The sequence below is a fragment of the Acanthaster planci genome, linkage group LG05 (assembly GCF_054643075.1).
Source record: "Acanthaster planci isolate LZ-2023a linkage group LG05, COTS_SCS, whole genome shotgun sequence".
Lineage (NCBI taxonomy): Eukaryota > Metazoa > Echinodermata > Asteroidea > Valvatida > Acanthasteridae > Acanthaster > Acanthaster planci.
The window spans coordinates 8,762,865-8,786,247 of record NC_141781.1 but is presented as its reverse complement, the minus strand read 5'-3'; the positions used below and the strand labels follow the sequence as shown (position 1 = coordinate 8,786,247).

The following is a 23,383-nucleotide window of genomic DNA, read 5'->3' as shown; positions in this document are numbered from 1 at the left end:
TCAGCACTATGCCTGCTGTTGAAAGTGTCAAGCTTTTGGTCGTAACTGCTTGGTTGCTACTCGATTCTGTGCACCGACTTTCATAAAACTCCGGTATGTATCGCTTTCACTTTCGAACTAACTGTCCATTTGTCATTGCGGAAAAACTGGTATATGGAATATAAAAGGGCTGTGGCGTTAAGACAGATACGCTGCTTAGCTGCCATAAAACTGTTGAAACATGAGACCAGCTCCCAAAGTAATTCTGTAACCGACTCCTCTTTCAATGGCCAAAGTGCGATCAGCGCGGTCAACCACCGATCGATTTTGCCTGGTACTGAAGATACATCCAAGCAAAATCGACCAGCTGTTGTCTGGGTCCCAGACCAACTGAGTCTGACTTATGCACCCTTCCTGTTTTTTAAATTTTCAGAATGTCTGAAAAAGCTATTTTCTAATAGTTGATTCTTTACCGTCAGCGTAATGTTCGTACATAACAGCACTGTATACAAATCACATTTTCTTCTCTTAATTTGGTCATTTTTACGACGGTAGGTATGCATGGGCGGAAATCCCAGTGGGAAGGGGAGAAACGCCCTCCCCTCATGAATTTGGTACGGGGGACACAATGCCGAATGTCCCCTCCATGTTTTAAGCAAAAAAACATACTAAAGGACTTGATAAATCGAGGATTTCCCCTTTTGAGTTTTTATAAATGTAATAAGATAATAAACACGGTGTGCACAAAAAAGTGTAAATGGATGCCCCCCCACGATGGAGGAGAGATTTCCGCCCATGTAAGTATGTTCAAGTGCAAATTACTAGATTTTAATTTTGTGTCTTGGTTACACCCACTACTCGCTGTATCACTGACGTCATGGGGTCGCCTTCTCCCTGCATAAAAATATCATTTAGGCCCCCTAAACCTCTGGACTTGAAATTGCTACAATAATAATTGTTCGAAACAGAAAAAAACGGTTGCCAGGTATTGTTTAATATTTACTTTCAAAGAGAGTTATGTAAACGAAAGTGTTTTTTACTGTTTCTGTGTGAATGATCAAATAAATATTGTGAAGTTTTTTGTATTTTGGTGAATGCTATCGTAATAAATATCGGAGGGGTGGATTTGAAGAACGACTCCGTGAATTTTGTTTGCACGTAAATGGCGATTCCAGACACTTCAAAGTTTCTATGTGTAAACAGAATTAGAAAAAAAATCGGCACTAAATTTCGCCTACTCTCTATGGAGCACTAACATGAATCACAAGAAAAGAGCTGAAGTTTCCCCTATAAAACCGCGCTAGGGAATGATTTCATCAGCATGTTGGCATGTCAGCATTTGTAGCAGTGGGACTTTCCAGACTCATTTCTCATTGAACCAACACTGTCTCACACTGACATATTTAAAGTGTACAGGGCATGACCCCTGGACTATGTTATGCAACGTATGCCACTCGCTGCCCATCACTTAATTTGCAGTCAAAAGGATGTCACCGATATCTACCCTAAATTATGTTTTTGCATGGACGTAAATCCGGGGCATAAAGGGTATTGGTATATCTCCCCCACGTTTTGGGGTGAGCGAAAAATTAAAGCGGATTTTGACGAATTTTTAAGACTTCCAATGAATAAATTGCATTCCTTTTTTTACATCGCAATTGCATTGCATTCCGTCTTTTGTGTTCAGTGGAAACAACAAAAAATCGAAAATTAGAAGACCTTATTGTCCAGTGTATCATTGAAAGGTAAAGAAACCTCACCGTCGTCAAGTCCAAGGTAAATTATGCAATGATGTTGACCTTGTCCACCCCAGATATAGAACTGTTGTTCCGCCTTTGTATTACAGTTGCTATGGCACTTGATCAATGGAGGTCCGCATGCAAACAACTTAATATTGACACGAACGATGAGGGCCAACACGGGAAGCGCAGTGTGTGTGTGTGAAGCCATGCACTGATAAAGGCCATAGTGGTCAGCCATCATTCACCGAACATCAGTCTAGATTTGCCCACCAGAAATTTAACATTTTGCCATCGTATTTCGTAACATCTGAATGACGAACGTACAGCTAAGTCATCATAATTTTCAAGCTGATGTGATTTTGTAACTGGTGAGTTTCAAATTGATTTTTTGTACACTCAACCTTGCACTTGGTTAATGTGGTTTTATTTGACGTTGCGTGTAACGCATCCACTTGATGTGGCGCAGTGTGTGCCTCTTGAATAAACAAATACATTAACATTAATATGTAAAGAAAATGTAGGAAATTCACACATTTTCTGCGTTACTTGACAGCTCTGCTTGTGGTATGAGCCAATATAACAAAAGTGCATGAAAGGTAAATTTAGACACGAGAGGTCAACGGATGACATTAAAACAAATTATTAAACCACCATAAGATCAATTACAATGAACAGATGGGTCCTCACCATTTAAAAAGTGGAATTTTAATGGTGTAAATTTGTGCCGGGAAATGGGCGATTGGGGAAGCATGACTTCCCGTCCATGGCAAGTTTAAAGCAGGGGAAGGGGGAGCTGATAGCTGTTCATGATACAGAGTTACATCTTCAATATGTATTACAATTCTGAAAAACTTACTTCAAAACAGCGTGTTGAGGTTTCTTTTAAGTCGTTCCTCCTTGTTAAGTGCTAAATATTGAATACATTTTGGTTGTTGGAAAGCCCGAAAAATTCTACAAAATCCGTCTTATTATTTCACAACGAAAAAGTGTGTGTGTCTGGGGAAGGGTGGTCATCACCAATAGGGAAATTTTGTGTACCCCCTTGGGATTTATGCCCATGCATTTTAAGCTATGTAAAGACTGCCCGACTAAGACAATGAACATCGCTTACCAGCGTACAGCGACAAAAACCTGAAAGGTTTCCCAGGTCACTAAAGTGAAAGTATAAAACAGAACCTACGAAGGACACGAATACATTATTTTTCCTGCTTGACATCAATCAACCAGTGAACATATAACAAAGGAGGAAGTAGACAGAAAGAGAAAGGAACTCTATTTCCACCGTTACCAGGAAGTACTGTGAAGATGCATTATAACCTTCCACACGATCCGCCCAGACAGTAGTGTAATTCTTCAGTGAGAACGCAAGGTAAACATGAAAGGAGTCGACAAGCAACATTGTGTTTTTTTCTGTTGGACACCTGCTCTTGTACACTCTCGTCCAAAGATGAGAACACGCCACCGAATCACTTTATAAGCAATGCCCCCGAACATAATATAAACAGCATTGAAATACTCCGTGCCTTGATGCAGGTGTCCTGCATTTAAAGGGTCAAGGATGGAGGCACCGAACTTGCTTTCGTTTCGGAAGTGACAACGAAAATAAAAGCTCAGACTATGAAAACAACAACAGGAAGAAAGACAGCAGTTTCAGCTCTCGAGGAAGAATCAAATGGCCAACAGTGTTTTGTTTCGATAGTTAATATAAGACAATTCCTTGAACCTCCCAAGCCAAAGCTCGCGGGAATTTCACCAGGAAACAACTACTACATATTCAACCTTATATACAAGCTGTGTCACAAATACTTGTAAATGCAGGGAGAAACATGTTGCCAGCACATCCAAGTCCCTCACCACGAGAAACAACGAGGTATAGGGCTATGAAAACGTTGAGAAATTTTCAGGATAGAATATGATACACATGTACATGCATGCTGGGTCCTTTAAGTCCCATTCATCCATCAGCGGACTGTACCTCTCCGCTGATGTCATTTTACGGACCTTTTGCTAAGCATGTACAGTGTACATGCGTCCTAGAGCTTCATGGTAACTTATGACCGTGATCTCAGTTCACGTATCCGGCGAGTTCTCGCTACCCTGGTATTCCACAGATGTCGAGAGATCCCATTGTCATGCGTACACCGCTCTCTCGTTTCCTGCTATTCAAATGAGCGGCCGAGGTGTGCAGGAATCCCACTCTTTGTTAATGTCAGATTTTACCTCAAAACGTGTATTTACCCCTTACCTTTAAGGCATAAATATTCAGTTTCTGAAGAAGTGTTTTTGTTTTTAATAATCTTAAATCGTTAGCTGCATGTTTTTAAAAACACTCCTCTTTTTTGGGGGGGGGGGTTGTTTGATTGTTTTTTCTTTTTGTATACAGCCAGTCATAGTCTAATCCGCAAACAGGTAGGCAAATATAGGACTGTTAGACACAATCACGGACGTATATAAAAAAAACACGTCCGTGGTCACAATAAGCACTCGGTACAAGGGTACTGCCAAAGGTCGGAGTGGGTTTCGAAAGGCACAAGGTTAAACTTGTCACGCGCCCTCACTATGAATTTGTGGTGAATGAATCCTCGCCGCCTACGCAGTTTCCTGGAACGTGATGTTTGATAAAGCGCAGTGAAACACTTCATAATCACTGTGTTGAAGTCAACATGCAAGGCCAGGACACTTGCTGCGTGGGTCATGCAGACCGCTGCAACAAAAGTTGAGCAATACAGTTCTGCGATCTTATTCAATACCACATTCATTTGGATAGTTTGGCGTCAGGCGATCTCTGAGAGCGAGGCAAAATCTTCAATATTCACTTTCATTAAATTCTCATTTCATGATATGGGGGACAAGACTTGAACAGTGAGCCACCCAAACCACCGCTTGTGAGTGTGGATTCGGAAAAATACTCATTGAATGAACGATTTCGCCAAAATGCCAAGCACCAAAGAAGTAGCGGAGTTGATCAAGAAAGACCCGACGGCTGTTGATTCCTACATGCCTCTGGTTCTTCCGGCGATACGGGACGACGAGGAAGTAAAAGAAAGGTCAGGTGACCTGAAAGATGCTGTGGCGAACAAAGTGTTTGAGGAAGTTAAATCCAAGTAAGTAGAAGTTAATTTCATTTAGTTCAGGCTGGAAAAATAAAAAAATCCTATTAATTGTGTTAATAATAATTTATGCCATATTGACGAACACCCTCCTTGATTCGGCATACCAGCTCTTTTCGACCGATTTCTCAATTTTTTTCTCAAATTCTGTCCTACAGGAAAAATCATTATGAGAAACACATGCTGGATTTGTGTCAGACATGTCTGGAGAAAAGAGCGACTAAGTACTACGAACTTGCAGCAGATATGTTTAAGGAGAAGCATATTATAAACTGGAAGGTACTTTTACATTAGAATAAGAGTCACTTTAGATAAAAAAAAATATATGAAACAAAAGAATATGAGCCCCTCATTTTATCTTTACTTTCCCCAAGTTAACTTGCGATAGGGATAAAGTTCAACGAACGGTATACCTTGGTTAATACGTCTTAAATTCTGTTATTTAGTTGTGAGGCAAGATTTTGTCGAAACATTGTGGCACGTGAAGTAGAACAATTACCTGCTTACATTGGGGACGAGGAATTGTGCGGCTGACTTTGCCTTTGCTGACTTTCTGACTTGGTTGACACCAAGTGGGCGATGTTCATGATACAGTGGGGGATTCAATAACCAACCACCGAGGACTTTGATCCTCTTACTCCGAGAGTATTGCGGATGTACATGATTCACATTCTAACATATTATTATTACCCAATCATATTATGTGCCAGTGCCTCTCAAGAAGCTCTCAAATAAGCTTTTTGGCAAAGTAGTGCGTTCTGGCCATTCATTGCAAACTGTTCACAAAGAGCAAGGTTTCAGTTCATTACAAAGCTGGATCTTTTAAAGGAGCAGTGAAAAACACGAATCGAATTTTCTTATAGAGGCCTGTGCATAACGCAAACCATGTGCAGTTGATATTATTGTAACCTGTCGATCACCGAATATACCCTTTAAAGTTTTAACATCGGCTATGTTCTCCTCCCCCAGCAACACGTCGCTCCAGCAGAGAAGTTGATCAAAACCTTCGAGGTTCCCGTGGCACTGGTGAGGAACAAGAGGGATGAATGGTGGGGGGACGATCGTGCGCCAAGTGATACAGAGATGGGCGGGGCTTTGGCTAAATGCATTGAAGCCATGTTGGAGGGCTTTGAGTGAGTATCGTAGCATCACAGAAGAGTCTAAGACATTAGACCACTAATAGATATATCTCATCTCAAATCTACAGGGGAAAAGAATTCATCAATAGGGCCTAATGTCCAAGACCAATATGGAAGTAGGACCTTTTGTTTCTGCAAACTCTCAAATGCAGCAGTCACTAAACTACGAGAGGTGATATGAGGAAATAAGTTACAAAATGACTGGGTTTCCACTTTTAAGGCGATTTTGAGACTATGTGCAAGTTTTTTTCTGTCGTATTACAGAACCGGGGAGTAACTTTCGAAACCTGAACTACATACAGTAAAGGGAGGGGGAATTAACTCATGAATCATATTCTAGTTTACACGTATTAGTTTCATGTATATACACGAAGCTTACAAGCAATATCACTTTCCTATCTTATGCCACAATTTATATAAAAGACACATGCGCATATATATTTCCTTCCAATAACAAATTTATTTTCATCCTGACGTGCATATCGTCCTACTAATGCACTCAGTCCCAAAGCAATGAGTTTCTTGGCCTTTTTTGTTTCCTCACAGCCGAGACAAGATTTTGAAGAAAGTAAGCAAATGCATCATTGAAGTTCTTGCGGTACTGTTCAAGTCGCCCAATGAGCTACAAATTGTTGCTGGATATGCCTTCGTATCAGACTCATGGCACAAAATTAGCTGGGAGGTAGGAGTGACATTTTCCTATGCTGGCTGTTTTCTTTACTCTCCGGGAAATATGGCTCATTTATATCTTCTTGGGGCATCTAATTTTTCTGTTAACAATAAGCAATAATGGTCGTGATATAATGATCGATCTTCAACGCCGGAGAGCATGCAACTGTAACTGGGATTGTATTTCCATTCACTAGCATAGAATTGCCAACAAAATCATTCATCCGCTCGGTGAAATAAATTAGCATATTATGCAGTAATTGAAGGAATTAGGAATGCAGACGACTGGAGTATTATATCAGAAAAGTACCCGGATTTCGTTGGTTCCCGGTCGATCAAGAGTGTGGAAACTCACAGTTGTTAAACAGTGAACAGCCCGGTCACCAGGCATATTGAAATATTTCTGTACTTTGAACATTGAATTTAGTCATAAATTGAGATTCTTAATCAGGAGGATAGACGAAAGTATCAAATCACACAGTCCAACTTAATGTTTACTTGCATCAGCCCAATATGACTCATGATAATAATATTGTATGGCTTTTCCGAGGATACAAGACAGTGCAGGAGCTGTGACAATGTTGCACGTGTCGGAGACGAGTGCAGTATCGTCAGGCGGTGCACTTTAATTTTGCATTTCCCGAAAAAGATACCCTGCATTAATGTGTCACACATACGAGCATAGTGGAAGATGACTGATGATAAGTCACTAGTTCGAAATTATATAAAGAGAAGTTTCCCAAGTGTTTCAATTTATCTTCCTGGGCACCTGAGCGTTCATACACCAAGTCAATTATGAGTTACTGAGGAAAAAAGCAAGAGTTACACAGAAAGTATCTTCCCTTTGTAGGGAAGTGAAAAGATCCTTCCAGAAATGTACACAGCGATGTACGAGTGGATGACATCAGGCGATGTGGACCTGGAGAGTATATCAGATGACAAGACGAACTTCATCAGTGAGACTTTGTCAAATTCCCTCTCTGGAGCTGGGTACGTTCTCGTGACCTCCGTATATAAGGGCGAAAATAATCCACAAAGCAGTCATTACGTCTACTTGATGCATTTATTTAGAAAAAAAATCATTAAATTCACAAGACAAAATTATGAAGGAATACTTTTCTCTTGATGGAAAAGTGACTATGTCACATCCTTCAAAATAATACCAGACATCTCCCCAGCGGTTAACCTCTGAAAACAGTTGACATGTTAAAAACTTTTAACATGATACATGTAAAATGACTCTTACAAACGCAACACTTTTGTTACTGTTCAAAAGCAATAACTACATTTGTGCATTTATGAATTGAATCTTGAACTAATGTCCGAGGCTATGAAAGTCTATCCACGGTACTTAGCAAAATTGATGGTTACAATTTTACCTCTATCATCCGTAGGTCACCATCCAAATATGCAAAAGAGGTCAGTAAGATTTTTCAGTATTTACTGACACAAGAGCTGGATGGTCAACCGTGTTCAGGATATGGACTGGTAGTGCAAAACATATGCACTCAATTTGTTTCCAAGGTAAATTTGACAATAACCTTCAAACTCTACTCTTCTCGTTGATTATCCAAATTTAACTCCTTTCACTATGATTTTCAAAGATGACAATTATTTATCTGGATAGTAGATATGAGACATCCCGTGCAAGACGGACTTGAAACATCATTTTGTGTAACTAGCTAGCAATAAGCGGTTGACTCAGACACATGGGAACACAAGTTGCCCCTTTTCGTTCAGACCAAAACCTAAAACTCGGCCTTAACTAACCCTTGCTCACTCACGTTATAGCACTGCGGCAACCAGCGACTTATTAAAGACTTTGTTCCTGGAGTGATCAAGCTCCTCAAAACTGACACCGAACACCTGGTTACCATCGCTTCGAGCTGCATCACAAGCTTCTATCAGCAAGTTGATCTCCTAGCCCCTTGTGCTGACGACGTCATGGATGTCTTCCTCGCGGGAAAAAGTGATATGCTTGGCAGTAAGTTGTGTCAAAGCCCTGTCCTTCGTCGTTAATTTTGGGACCAAAGATACATCTTGTCGAGAAAACTCCTTCACATCGTGTGTTCACTGAACTTATCTTTTTTCTCTCCCTAGTGTGTCTGAAACCGTTGTATGGAGTTAGCCCAGAGAAGATCCTGAGTAGGTTTGACCAGTTGTCAGAGGCGATAGAGGACATGAATCAAACAAACAAAACCTACATCTACATGCTTTGGGACGATGTTGCAAAGGATAATGCTAAGGTAATGCTGCTAACTTTCACTTGTAACAAAAGGAAATCTTAGCCATTGAAGATGTGGTGCAGGTGGAGAAAAGTCAGTCAGAGTGAAGTCAATTCTTGAGTGTAATAGAGAAATGTACGATGACCAAAGCCTTTCATTGACAAGCTTGTTTTCCCTCTCACTTACTTTATTTGTTGTTCAGTCTGAATGGATGTCGACGCTTAATTCGTTAGACTTGACAAAACAATGCTTCTGCAAAATGCACAGAAAATGTATTGAAGATGGAACCTCTTGATGTTTAACGGAACAAGTAGCCAGCAATTCTGGTCAGAGCCAATTTGGCTCGTCAGGCCGGTGCTTATTTCCGGTTTCCTTGGCATGAAACGACTGAGAATAATTATTTCTATTCCCCCTTGATGGCATTGCCGGTCCATAGCAGATTGCTTCCCAATTATACTCCTAGGTGTACAGAGGCAAGCAGGGGTGAGGTGGCTTGCAAAGGGCCACAACATACTGCCAGCAGCCGCTGGACTCAAACCTCTAACCCTATGATTGGAAAACAAGGACTTTTAACCACTTGGCCACATCCCCCTCCCAAAGCAGCCATATGGTATATACTGATAAATACTCCACATACAAATAACTGGATTTTATTCTTAACAGAACAATTTAAAAACAAAATTAAGCCATGCCAAAGTAATTTTCAATCTCTTCTCAGATACTCGTGCCCCATGTAGACCTGATGATGGATGACGTCACAAATGGCCAACTCTGTCATCAAGTGGTCTTGGTCTTGGGAAACATATCAGTTAAGTTCCCGGATTTATTTGTGGACAAGATCGACAAACTGATGAGGATAGCCAAGCAAACGCCATACACCATCCACTCAATAGCTAAGGTTGTTGCCAGTGTTGGACAGATAAATGAGGTGAGTGATAGGCATGTTATTGCATAGCACACCTGCAAGTGCTTACAGATTTGCATTTTAACTCAGGTTAGTTACAGAAAACGAATCTGAAACCTACAACGCACACTTCACACTGATACTTGACATTCACAGGGATTGTGCCTATCCTACTATAGACATCGGTTCGCACCAGGAAATGCCGAATTTTGCCAAATGATGAGAACGACGAGCGATATATCCAGCACTCCATCTTTGACTTACACAAGGCTGTGGAACGATAGCAGTCCAATCGTGAAACACTTTGCTCTGCAGATGTGCTATTATTAGTCGTTAATAAATAACAGGGTTGACTCTTACCACTGTAACTTGACAGTTTTGTAGTCCAGGCCATCACCATGACCAAGGGTCAACTCACAGATCTGATGTCAAGCAACAGAAGTTAAACATTGACAAAGGATTTTTTGCATGGCTCATTTGAACAATCAGGACTTGTGATGGACTCAACTTTGGGCCAACTACAACTTCATGGCTAGAACATTTGCTGCCACAGCACCGCGGAAGTGTACTCATCGTCCAAAGTCACAAAATGGCTAAAAGGAAAAGGAACAAAAGAAAACAAGAAACATCACTTCAATGTAAAAACATCGATCATTTTTGATGTGTTCATGTAGGAACAAGCTAACCGCTGCATGAAAATACTCATCGATAAGTTGAAGAGCAGTGAGGATACGTGGATCAGTACCATCTTGATGGAAATAAAGCGAATCGGTCGCAAGTACGTGGAGGTCTTGAAGAAGTACAGGGCCGATATTGAGCCGTTACTGAAGAGCCAGGCGATGGGCGTGCCTGATTTGGTGCAGTCCCTGATTGATTTCATGGAAGGACGCAGGTGAGATAATTTAGGTACAAGGATGGAAACTATTGAAGGTTTAAAATGGTTGAAATGGTACCAGAGCACACATTTTAAAAGCCGAACAAGCATGTCAAAAGCATGTTTTGTGAGATGGAGTACTTGGCGTCGACGTTCCGATCAAACTAATTTTTTTAGTGACCTGTTGTCCCCAGGGGCGTGCCTCTGAGATCTTGCAAAATTGTAACCGAGTCTGAAGGCGTGAGATTTTGAAACATTCACAGTCGGTATGGAACAAAATGTGCATGAATTACATGCACGACCACTCCAAGTCATGTTCCGCAAAAAATGGAAAGGTGTAATACACAAAGGGGATACAGTTAAAAACAGATTGGCATTAAATAGGACGATAGAATAATTGGAACTCGTTTATGATCTCGTTTATGACGAAGGAGACGAAGGACATGGCAACCCTCCTTTCTGACAATTGTACTTCCGTGCTGCAACAACAAATCGCAAATAAAGACCCAATTCATTTTAACCGCAGCTTGGAAGCACTGGCAGATGACGTGGAAGACGTGAAGGAAGATGTGCAAGACCTGGACAATCGAGTGACTGAGACAGAGCAGAACGTCGACCGGCTGGACAAGACGGTTACTGAACAGGGCCAAGAGATTGAAAATGTCAAGAATGAGGTGGCAGAGCAAGGTGAACGACTTGACGAGCTTGAGGAAGTGGTGGACGAAACTATCGTCAAGGTGGACGAAATCGACCATAAGGTACGTATAAACAGACATGGTTGGTTCACCCTCACCATGTCACTTTTTGCGCTTGAAGTGAATATCGGGAGAAATTATACCCTCTAGCTCAAACTGTGGATGGCATGTAGTTGGAGTTTGACTCATGCTGCTCGTGAAGCTTTACACCATGAAACAATGGCAAACCCCTCTGCCTCGGTAGTCTTTTTATGCGTTTTTGGTATAGTATGTTGAAGACATTTAGTCAAACTTGAACAAAAGAGGTCCAGAACACTCTCATTGCATCAAATATTTCACATAACCTCACTTCAAGCCATCGCTTAAATGGAGTTCCAATGTCATGCACACAGCTAGACCTCAGGTTAACCCCAAAATGCATGCTTCCAGTCAACAGTTTTGCCAAACCAAGACAGGAGCAGTAAACAGGAGATGCTTTGTCGAGGTGAATTGGACAGCTTGCATGCTCTGCGAGGACCTAATGAACTAAGTCCCTTCGAGAAGTTCGTGCACACGGCCTTCCTCGATCTCCAGGACAAACTGTATAGCATTCTCTCTAACCAGACCAGACTCCTCCAAAGAATCACTGCCATTGAAAATACCATTAAAGGATTCTCCGCGCACTAGAAATGCTGTCATCCCCAGGCCAAATTGAAAACCAAATAAACTGTCCTGAAGAATGCAGGACCAGACTGAATTCTCTCTTGACTGACTTATCTAATACGTCCCTAATTCTATCCATCTAAAGACAAGGACAACGAGGAATTTTCAATGGGGGCTATGTAGTAACAGCAATTGTATAACTTAAAGTATTGAAGGTAAGCTAAAAGTATTAACAAAATGTGCAGAAAAGAGACCTCATAAATGAAGAGCAAAGTTGTGGGGCATATATAGAGCAAACAAACTTCAGGCACTCCAGGTAGGACTCCTATACGAATCAGTAGAACTTGAAACATACATGGAACAACCAAGGTAAACTTGCGATGACTAATTACCGCTGGTTGAAAACCCATCCTGATTGCAAGTCATGTCATGATGATTATCAAATTGAGTATGAACTTTAAATGTCGAGTTTGTGAACGTAACTTAATTGGAGGATAAATAAACTTTCAGATTGAAGATGGTACAGGCTGTCGATTATATTTTGTATACTTGTGAGTGAATAATAGACAGACCATGCTAATTATTGCAACTAAAAAAGTGACAGCGAGCTGTAACTAGTACCGGTAAGTTATCACGACTTACGTTGAAGACCTATACACGGACATATATAATCACTTTTTACTGAACTTTGAAAGTTTTAGGCGATTGATGAGTCACGTGCTAATATATACTATTCTCATTTAAATTAATTTAGGATAAAAGAAGTTGAACACGAAAGTATTAATATGGGTTCAATCTGGATCATTTGCCATCTTTTTTAGAGCTTCTCAAAAATGAAGTAGAACATCAGCATAATGCAATAGCTGCCAGAATTTACAGAGCAACTGAAGCGTATAGAGCAGGATGAGGGGTGAATAAAAATTCCAGTAAATTTAATTGAACAGAATAGGGGGGTGCTACAAGTTTAATCCCAGTCAGAAGTCATGACATTTTCGAAGTTGTACCTTGTATCTCTCAGACTATCACCAATGCTCCAAAGTGGTCCCGTGATATCTCCAAACTCCTGAATGTCGAGCATGAGCATGACTGGCGCTACCTGGCCATCCGTCTGGGCTTCACCGGCGAGGATGTCCGTAATTGGGCACTGTCTCCGGACCCGACTATGGCTATCTTGGCAGAGTGGTACACAATCCATAAGAGCAGCGAGGCGACCTACGCCGTGCTGACGGCGCTGCAGGATATGGGTAGAGATGACGCAGCAACCATCGTGGAGGAAGCTTTGAAAGCTGCTGGTGAGTTACCTTTTACTTTCAGAAACATTTGTGATCAGATTTTACCATCAACTTTGGAAGCATTCACAGGTTGGTTGCTCGGTACAGCTGCGTCACCAGGGGTTTCAGAGTGGTATGCTGGAATGGTTTGGAAATCATAAAAGCAAAATAGGGACGATTAAAATAGTTTGATAGGACGAAAATTCTAATTTACAGACAGGATCTGACGTTTTAATCTTTGGCTGGTTTTCTTTTTCGATAACGACAACAAAAGACGCTGGCAATTTTTTTAAAGTTTTCCAGTGGAGTAGTACTCAGGGTACACGTCAAAACCAAAAGCGCAAATATCATTCCTAAAAATACCTATAAATAATCTTTAAAATATTGGGAATGTCACTCTTTAAAACAGATTCGAAGGTTCCGAAAGCCGCCCCTGAAATGTCTGAGAAGCCTCCTCGGGTCTTCATCAGCTACCAGTGGGACCATCAGCCTGAGGTTAAGGCCATCAGGGAGCATCTGGAGAAAGCTGGGTTCAGCTGCTGGCTGGACATTGGTCAGATGGGAGGAGGAGATAGTCTATTTGCTAAGATCAACGAGGGCATGAGAGCAGCTAAGGTGGTGTTGTGCATGTGCACCGAGAAGTACTCAAAGTCGGAGAATTGCAACAAGGAGGTATGAGCGCGTCTTCTGTTGGATAGGCTCGTTCTTGGGCACAATATGGGCATATGAAGTGCCTCATTTGAGAAACATTGGGCGGTACTTTGTTTCCAGATGTTTGTCGTTTAATTAAGTAAACCACTTGTTCACTTTTTGTACAGCTCTTCTAATAATTATGCACTTCTTGACCAGATGTTGCACTGTTTGCACAAGTATTTAGGACCTAAATGGCCATCATTTTGCAGAGTGTATTTAAGATCCAGGGGTGCCTTCTTGAATAAAATGTGTTTTTCTACCGTAAACAGGTGAACCTGGCCAACCTGCTGAACAAGCCCATCATACCCGTTCTGATTGAGAAGATAGCCTGGCCTCCAGCCGGCTCCATGAGCATGCTGTTCGCTCAGCTACTGTACATTCAGTTCTTCACAGACAAGGAATATGTGAGAGGAGACAAATTCTGGGAGGATGCCAAGTTTGCCGAGCTCTTGGGACAGATCAGTTATCATGTTGCTCCCGACGAGGAGATGATTACTGATGGTAAAATGACATTCACGTTTACTTCCATTCAGAATACCAATTTGGTCATCTTAAATGTTACTTTACAAAACAGATCAAACTATTTCAAATCACAATCTAACGCTAAATTTTCACACATTAGTTTCAGTATACCACGAGTTTCCAATTTAGAGACTGAAATATTACTGCAAATCTTGTACAATCTCGGGAAATATTCAAACGTTCGACTGACCAAATTTAGCCCTAAGATCACGCCATCTATACAGTTATGTTATTACCAAACACATCCATTGATTCTGATGGATTTTTACAGAACATGTACTTATGGGGATAACGTTTTTGCCTTCGATGAACAACTGAAAAAATTCTTCTGAATAATGGTAACACTTAGAATGATGGGGAGGTTCTGATAATCACAAGGGACATTGAATTGCCATTTCAGAGTACCGCAACTGGGCACCTCAGATTGATGATCTACCAAAGGTTGTGAAGAAAGCAGACGAGAAGAAGCCGACTGGCGCCGCAGCAAAGGAAGAAAAATCAACAGAAGAGGTACATAGGCAAAGTAGAATGAGACATGCAGGGTGAGCGCGCTGCTCAGAGGCTTTGTAACAAATAGTCCCCCTTACTCTATCCTCACGATGAAAGAATAGAAGTTGGAAACGCAAGGAAACCGATAAACTGAACAGCAACCAATGAACCGTCCGCATGATGGAAAGTGTTGTATATGTGACATGGAATGGCAACTTACACTGAGGTATAGGCAAAAAGACCATCAAAAAAATATTTATACAGCTGATGGGACCACTGTCCTTCACACCCTTCAACTTTTCTTAAAATTCAGTTGTAGGTGACTTATGAGAGAAGTTACCGTAATAACCTGTATTTATAACTATAAAACTCGTCTTGCTAAAGGACAAATTTCCATTGAAATGCTACAAAAATAGTGGCAGTGCATCGGACAACTCTATCTCGTATTTGTGTTGTTACGTATTTGAAAGTTTCTCTTTGCTCTGCAGTTTGACAATTTTTTCAGGGTGGTTATCCTTTCCTAAACAGGGAGACGAGATCATCCCTCAGGTGTTTATTTCATACCAATGGGACAAGCAGACGGAGATAAAGGCCTTGTACTCTAGACTGACATCGCTGGGATTTAGCTGCTGGTTGGATATAATGCAGATGGGTGGTGGTGATCCACTTTACTCCAAAATAGACAAGGGAATTAGAAATGCCAAGGTGGGTATTGACTTGTCAAAGACAGGATCTGTAAAAATGCTCTTCCTCAAATGTGGAAGAGGAGAAATATATTTAATTACTTTTCTCAGAGTGATTTCACTTTTTTCTTCTCAAAGGTCGTGGTCTCCAGTGTGACACCAAAGTACGCGCTGTCTGCCAACTGTCGCCGCGAAGTGAGTCTTTCTGACGCTCTTGCTAAACCAATCATCCCGCTCCTCATGCAAAAGATGACGTGGCCTCCAGAGGGCCCCATGAGCATGCCCTTTGCCCAGCTTCTCTACATTGACTGCACTGCCCCGTCTACCCAGACAGAGTTCCGCGATGCCAAATTTGACGAGCTGGTGCAGAAGATCAAAGCCTATGCTACCGTGGAGGACGCGGTAGTTCAGAGAGTATCATCATCCCAAGAGGAAACCAAACAACCTGTAAACGAACAGGATGTGAAACAAACGGAATTAGATACGAGTTCGAGTCCCCCACAAGCTAAGGACAGCAAATCACCGAGAGCAGATGATCAAGATAAGCTCGCACAGACACCAAAGGATGGAGACAAACGGGAAAGTGAACCCGACTTACCCGAAAAGGCACAGGAGGTGAAAGAGACGGAAGCAAAGACGAGTCCAAGCCCACCACTAGCTGAAGAGAACAAACCACCGACAGCAGATGATCAAGATAAGCTCGCACAGACACCAAAGGATGGAGACAAACGGGAAAGTGAACCCGACTTACCCGAAAAGGCACAGGAGGTGAAAGAGACGGAAACAAAGACGAGTCCAAGCCCACCACTAGCTGAAGAGAACAAACCACCGAGAGCAGATGATCAAGAAAAGCTCGCACAGACACCAAAGGATGGAGACAAAGAGAAAATTCAAAGGCCAAAGGAAGACCCAGGAAGGCCGAAATCAGAGACAGGGCCGAAGCATGCCGAGATTATTCAGCAGGATAGGAGCGCCTCTGCCCCCAAAGAGAGGGCAAAACCAGAATCGCCCCCAAAGAAGAAAAAGAAATCATCCGTGTGTGCGATACTTTAGACGTGAAAGTACAAGGACACTTTTGTCATAGGTTACACTGCAAAAACTTGTTTAAAAAATCGCAGGACTGCCCCGAGTGGAGTTTGCTAATTTGGCTCGGCGCAGGGCACTGCCTAGCCCACTTCCCAAAGAGTTTTCATGTCATGTTCCCGGTGTGCAAACAACTACGGCGCTGTACTAGGATACACATCCACCTATGGAGAATTTAGATGAGCAGTGGCAGACAATAGCGATCATTAGAATGGGTATATCACGCTGGGTATATAATATTCGTTGATCGCGCAGCACGTTAATTAAGAATAGCAACAGGGTGGTCAATTATGGTATCAGCCAAACAAGAACTAGCAAGACCACAATCTTATTCGGTGTGCAGATTTCATAGCAAGTGGTTTTAGGTCGGGTGATCAGCAGCAAGTGGTTCAGGATAAGTTCAAGGTAGAAAACACTGCACCCGACGGCAGCGTTCAGGACAACAGCAGATGCACTACAGACCCAAACTTCGACCGGTAACCCTTCCCTGTCCAACAATGCTACGGCATGCCATAAATGACCAGGCATGACAGGAGGTGTCAAGACAGGTGAAAACTTTCCGGAACAGAGGCCCATTTTCCTGTGATATACCATAATAAAAATCTTCTCAGGGTATTTCGAATCCTTAATGACAACACCTGATTAAGCTGAATATTTGGATTGTAACAGACGTTCTATACACCTCAAAATAGACTCTGTCCATCCCAACAGCACGTCGAGTTCTATTTTTTTAGTAGCGATGGCTACCTGTAAATAGCATAAATTTGTCAGGGGCTGTTAGTGCAAGGAACCAGTGTATACAAACAGTTGTCGCAAAAAAGTGGTTGATCATGCACACTTGGCCAGGCTTGTCAGAGTAGGTTTTAGCAAGTGAACACAGATGTACAACTCTTTAAGTTTGTGAACCTGTACACCCACTATACAATATTAATAGAAATCATTTATTAAGATAGTTAAGAGTGAATTTCTCTGATAGTGTTATTATTTACACCTTCAGACTTTATATCTTTCAGATGTTTGAACAGAAGTGCTCAAATGTAATGTTCACAGTTTACTTTCAGCAAGAGTTATGAATTTAGTGTGTTTTAGACGAAGCGACGTCGCCGGCTCAAAATCTATGTACAGCCTAAATTAGGCCCTATATTAAAAAAATAAAATGTGTAGTTCTTCGAGTTATCGTTAATACTTTAACAAATCATGGGGGGGGTACAACAGATTAGTCTTTTTTTGAAAAGACTTTTGAAATTTGGTTCATTCCAGGCGTCTACAAGTTTCTGCACCAAAGCTGAAAACCTGTCGAAGCTGTTCTTTATATGACATGGTCTTTTTGAAGTACCAATCAACAAAACAGAAACCTAGTCCCCGTATAAAACTGCAAAAAAAATGAAGAAACATAATTTGGACGTCAGTATTTACCTTTGTTGTAAAGCCTTGAACCCTTTTATCTATGAAGCACTGTGTAAAGTTGAAATACGCCTACCATAGGGAAAGTGTCTGATATCTGTGTAACATGCCAAGTGTGTCTCTCCGACCTATTAACATAGAAATTGTGTTTCGTCATACTTAAGCTACAGTCACCTCGAACTAGCTGTTTTGTGTTTACTGAAAACATAATGCATTCAAAAATCAAATATGATAGTACCACATTCATATGATATTTAGACTGCGAAAATGCCTCATCATCATCAGGTCCAAGGTACATTATGCAAATGACGTCGACCTTGTCAACCCTGGATATAGGGTTGTTTAATTTATCTACGTTAATATGACAGTTGCTATAAAATTTGATTAATTGACACCCGCATGCAAACCGTGTAACGTTAACTCAAATGACAACAACTGATACGATTGGGAGAGTCTTACTACACTTTGGTCCTTTGGCCAACGTGACAATCAAGTCGTCATCCAACGAACATCATTATAGATTTGGCCCCCCCCATGTACCATTTCATCATCATACGCCTTACAATGAAATGACGACAGCGCACTAAAGTCATGAGACAGTTTCAAGCTGATGTAAATTTTGTAACAGGTGCGTTTCGAACAGAGTTTTGGTGAACTTCACACGTTGTACTAGGCTGAAGCGGTTTTTCGGTTCACTTGACGTTGCATGTAACCTATGCACTCATTATGGCGTACTATACTAATGAAAGACCACCAGGCAGACTAATTCAAAGTGCTTGGCGAACCACACAAAATCGCATCACAGTAACCAAGAAGCACTTACATACAACCAACGGTTCAATTTTGAAGACGGGGTAAAACTAATTGAAAACCGAAAAATAACATGATCTTTAAATCACGAACGGAGCAAAATATACAGTGCAGTGCAGCCAGAGCTGCGCAGCCACTACAGGGCGCCCTCTAAATATAGGGCTAAACATGTAGAGGCTTGAGGATGACTTGCAATGCTAATGAAAATGTACAAAAGGCAGAAACCTAAGAGTAAAATTGAGCCTGTGGAGAATAGCGAACACCATTTAAGGCAATCAAGGTAGGACTTCACGAAAATCAGTGGAACAACGAAGGAGAAAGGAGGTGAAAAAACGCCTAATAAGTAATATGTCATGACAGATACCAGGACATCATGACACATGTTAAAATGAGTATGGAATTTAAATGTCGAATTGCTTGCAATAATTTGATTGGACGGTCAGTAAAAGTAAAGATTAAATATGGTACAGACTGTCATTTTAAGTGAGTGAATAGGCTATTAAAACAGTTACCAATTAAAGACCAATTAAGGACACAAAAGGAGTACAGGCTAACATTATCCAATATTTATATCTTGATTTATAAAAACGGAAGTTGAACACAAAAGCATTAATATCAGTTGCATTCCATCTTTTTTAAACTTCTCGAAAACTCATTGATGTAGAACATGAGCTGCCAGAATCGTAGACCAACTGAAGCGTGTAGATTTGGAAGAGGGGTGATTAAAAATCCCAGTAACTTTCCTTTGCCAGGAGGAGGAAACGCTACAAGTTTAATCCCAGTCAGAATTCATACGACTCTTCCGACGTTGCATGCACCCGTTATCTCTCAGACTATCACCAATGCTCCAAAGTGGTCCCGTGATATCTCCAAACTCCTGAATGTCGAGCATGAGCATGACTGGCGCTACCTGGCCATCCGTCTGGGCTTCACCGGCGAGGATGTCCGTAACTGGGCACTGTCTCCGGACCCGACTATGGCTATCTTGGCAGAGTGGTACACAATCCATAAGAGCAGCGAGGCGACCTACGCCGTGCTGACGGCGCTGCAGGATATGGGTAGAGATGACGCAGCAACCATCGTGGAGGACGCTTTGAAAGCTGCTAGTGAGTTACATCTGATTTTAACAACGAAGTTGGAAGCATTCGGCGGTTAATACTGGCTACAGCAGTGTAACCGCGGATGCAAAGTACGATCACATTGCAACGGGTTGGAGATAAAAGTAATTCAATTTGGCAACCAGCAAACGTAACACCTCATGTGACAGAGAGGGTCTTATGAACAAATGGCAGTGCAATCGGATCTTCTTTTTCGATAATGACAACAAAATCTCGTTGGGATAAGGGTGAATTCACTACATTTTTTTGCAATGGAGTGGTTTTCAAGCTATACGTCAAGCCCGGCATTTCAATGTCTCCCTAATGCTCCAACTACCAAAAGGAGGAAAAATTTTACCGTCCAAATTTTGAGAGATGATAGATTAGGGTCTGAAAGGAAAACATGCAAAGTTTGGATAAGATCGGATTAGGGAATATTGAATTATGGGACGGTAAAGTTTGAAAAATTTTGTGCACGTTCCTATGGGAATGTCTCCCAAGTGACCCATTTTCGGTAATTATTATTTATTTATATCAATCTTAATCACTCTTAAATTATGTTTAAATTAAAATTGTAACTTTATTACTAATGGAGGCACTATTGATAATGTTACCGATTTATAGGCAAGAATAATGCAAACCTACTGCATCAAGATTTAACCCAAATTGACCGATTTTTACAACGTGTTCTTATGTTCGCTTTAACGCTTCTTCTTTAAAATTTGTGTTTGTTTGTAGGTTTTGTTTCTTAGGTTGAGGTTTTATGCTGTCCTCTGCTGTTTGCTGAGGTATAATAATGTCATTAGTACATAAAAGTGGGGTATCCATCGAGCATGGATTTCAAAACCTTTCAAAATGATATTATTACCTTTCGGCGGAGGTTTCTAGGGTGGACAAAAACAGTGTCGCTCTCGAACAAAACTACCCTGGCCTCAAAACCACACCAGTCCATTTCTAATCAGTTCACACTTGTAATCATTGTGGTACTCATTTTCCCTGTGTGATTTGGTTTAAGAAGCATTTGCTTCAGTAAGTAAAGTCAAGTCTCATTTACATTCTGGAAAAATCTTGATATAGGTGGGGGCGTCAAATTAGTTCAAATAATCAACAAAGCAAACTAAATTCAGTCTTACCTTAGCAAAACTATATGTTTGCTGTGGAACACCAACTGTCGTTGCTGCTTAACGTGTGGGTTCAGCAGCCCATGACGCTGACAGGAAAATGTTCATCCTATTTTCTAAGATTCGCGTGTTTGGTTCATTCACTCCGTTACCAAAAATTACCAATTACGAGTCAACCTCTCACGGTTCGGTGATTAGGACTGCTCATCAGAAAAAATACTTGTTGAAATGGAAAAATTAATAAATGTGTCAGTGTTTTGATTCTTACAGAGGTTATATGACTGTACAAGATTAGAAGCTTCGCGCAAAATTTTTCAGCTAATACATGTACATGCAATTTCTTCACGGGGAAGAATTCTATGTGAACGCATATTCAGATCAACCTCCGGTTAACTAATTTGGATGTAACCAAATTAACCGATTTGGATGTAAACCATGCGATTACATAATTCAGTCATGCAATTTAAAACCCGGGCCATAAGTTAACAGCACTCTTTTGAATTCGGTATATTGCCTAAGCGGGCGAATTCGTTGTGAATTACTGTACACGCAAAGAAATTCAGTTCAGCTGTTGTCTGTTTATTGCTCAGAAAAACTGCCTCTTTGTTTCCAATGCGAAGGTTGGAACTTTATTTTCCAAGGTTTGGCCTCTGCTCTGGATACCATGCTAACTGATTTCTAGATTCAAGCATTACAGGCCAACACGGCAGCGCATTTATATGAAAATAGTGCGCCTCAAATCGAAGGTTTTAGAGGCAATTTCTCAGGCTACCTTGAACTTGCAGGCGATCATGAATGACATAAACAAATCAAACCGCCAGATCTATCTCGTTGAGGGGAAAACCTGTGGCCACAAACTCACAAATTAATGCAGGCAGGCACAGGAACCCAAAATTAATATCAGTGATTATTAAGAGCCACCCTTTGACCTGAAAAAGATAGGCAGATATATGAAGCATTAACAGGGGTCATTTGAAATAAAACGTCAGTAACATACACATGTACATACTTTGAGCAACGTTAAAACTCAAACCAGAGATGAAAAAGGAAGAAAAACAACCAAATTTTACATTTTGCTTTCATTTCCAATTTCATTTACATAAAACAGCTGGAATTACAAAGTCGACGGTAAAAAAGCCTTCACCAACTGACTGTTAAATTGAACGATCACATCACACGAATGCAATAACTTCAACTTAGGATGTCCTGTCTGAAAACTTGAAGACAGAAACCTAATTCAATGTCAAAACTTACATGAACCACGGGAAAAGAAGCATGAAGCCAATTGACTGCAATGCGGCCAAATGAACGCAAATTTGAATGCTGTTTTTAACGAATGCTGACCGGAAGTCTTACCTTTACAAACGCAGTAACTGAGATGCATAACAAAACGTATGAAAAAAGTCAAGAAAAAGAAAACGTTCCAACAGTGACACAAAATGACAAAAAGGATGCAAAATGACAAAATTAAATTATTCTGAGCAATATTAAACGACGCACTCTTAAAAAACGAAAGCGATTACCAAATATTGAATAAATAAATAATTCATTAAAGGCCAATTTATCAAGAATAAATAAAAACCAATTATATATTAAGTGTCTTTGTCCACACACTGTGAAACGATGTTTACAAACGTTGAAATGAGCATTTATGCTACTTTTTTCGTTTTGCTTCCCGCCCCGTTGACTAAATGGCATGGCTAAAATGAAGCCTCTTATGTTAGAAAGCTGTGAAGTCAATACTCCTCCAAATTAAACTATTTCGTATGCCTCTACTGTGTGGAATTTTAAAGTTAACTTTCTCAATCGATCGATTTGCAAACTGTCCTTGGCAGGTTCATGCTCTGTCAACATAATTTCATCCTTGGTTTTTGGAATGTTTTGGTGGTTCTTCCTTTATATCAATATTGTTTGCTTCTTTGTTCTGTAACTGTGTGCATGGGTTTCCTCAAATTTACAGCGGTGTTTCAGGATACTGTAATTTATTAAAGCCTGATCCCTTACATTTCTAAAAACCATCTAATGTATAAAAAAAAAAGTGATCCAGTGGGCTGCTGTAATAAAAGCGTAAATTCGTCATCACCTCCAGGAACTCCCTCTGAGAAAGAGAGCGTGGTGTGTATTTGCATAAGAAAGCCTGTCGCCCACAATAAGAACAACACCAAGGTCACCCAACACATGACGTGCTATGCAAGGTGTACAGACGGTACGGGCGTGGTGTGTGTATGAAC

General features: G+C 40.9%; 1 protein-coding gene across 2 annotated transcripts; it reads left to right on the top strand.

Annotated features, from left to right (window-relative positions):
* The first annotated feature begins 1,851 nt into the window (after positions 1–1,851).
* Positions 1,852–18,282, top strand: LOC110987312 (uncharacterized). 2 transcript variants are annotated; one of them, XM_022249939.2, is made up of 18 exons: positions 1,852–2,089; positions 4,575–4,825; positions 4,990–5,110; positions 5,801–5,964; positions 6,517–6,652; positions 7,490–7,629; positions 8,034–8,163; positions 8,431–8,623; positions 8,740–8,885; positions 9,583–9,792; positions 10,443–10,660; positions 11,169–11,400; positions 12,998–13,271; positions 13,660–13,922; positions 14,213–14,444; positions 14,866–14,975; positions 15,483–15,659; positions 15,776–18,282. In XM_022249939.2, the coding sequence occupies exons 2-18, from the start codon at positions 4,638–4,640 to the stop codon at positions 16,688–16,690; spliced, it is 3,849 nt and encodes a 1,282-aa protein (XP_022105631.2). In that variant the 5' UTR covers positions 1,852–2,089; positions 4,575–4,637; the 3' UTR covers positions 16,691–18,282. The 2 variants fall into 2 exon arrangements, with proteins under 2 accessions (XP_022105631.2, XP_022105640.2); XM_022249948.2 differs by lacking the exon at positions 1,852–2,089 and having other exon boundaries at positions 4,240–4,825.
* Positions 18,283–23,383: the final 5,101 nt, after the last annotated feature.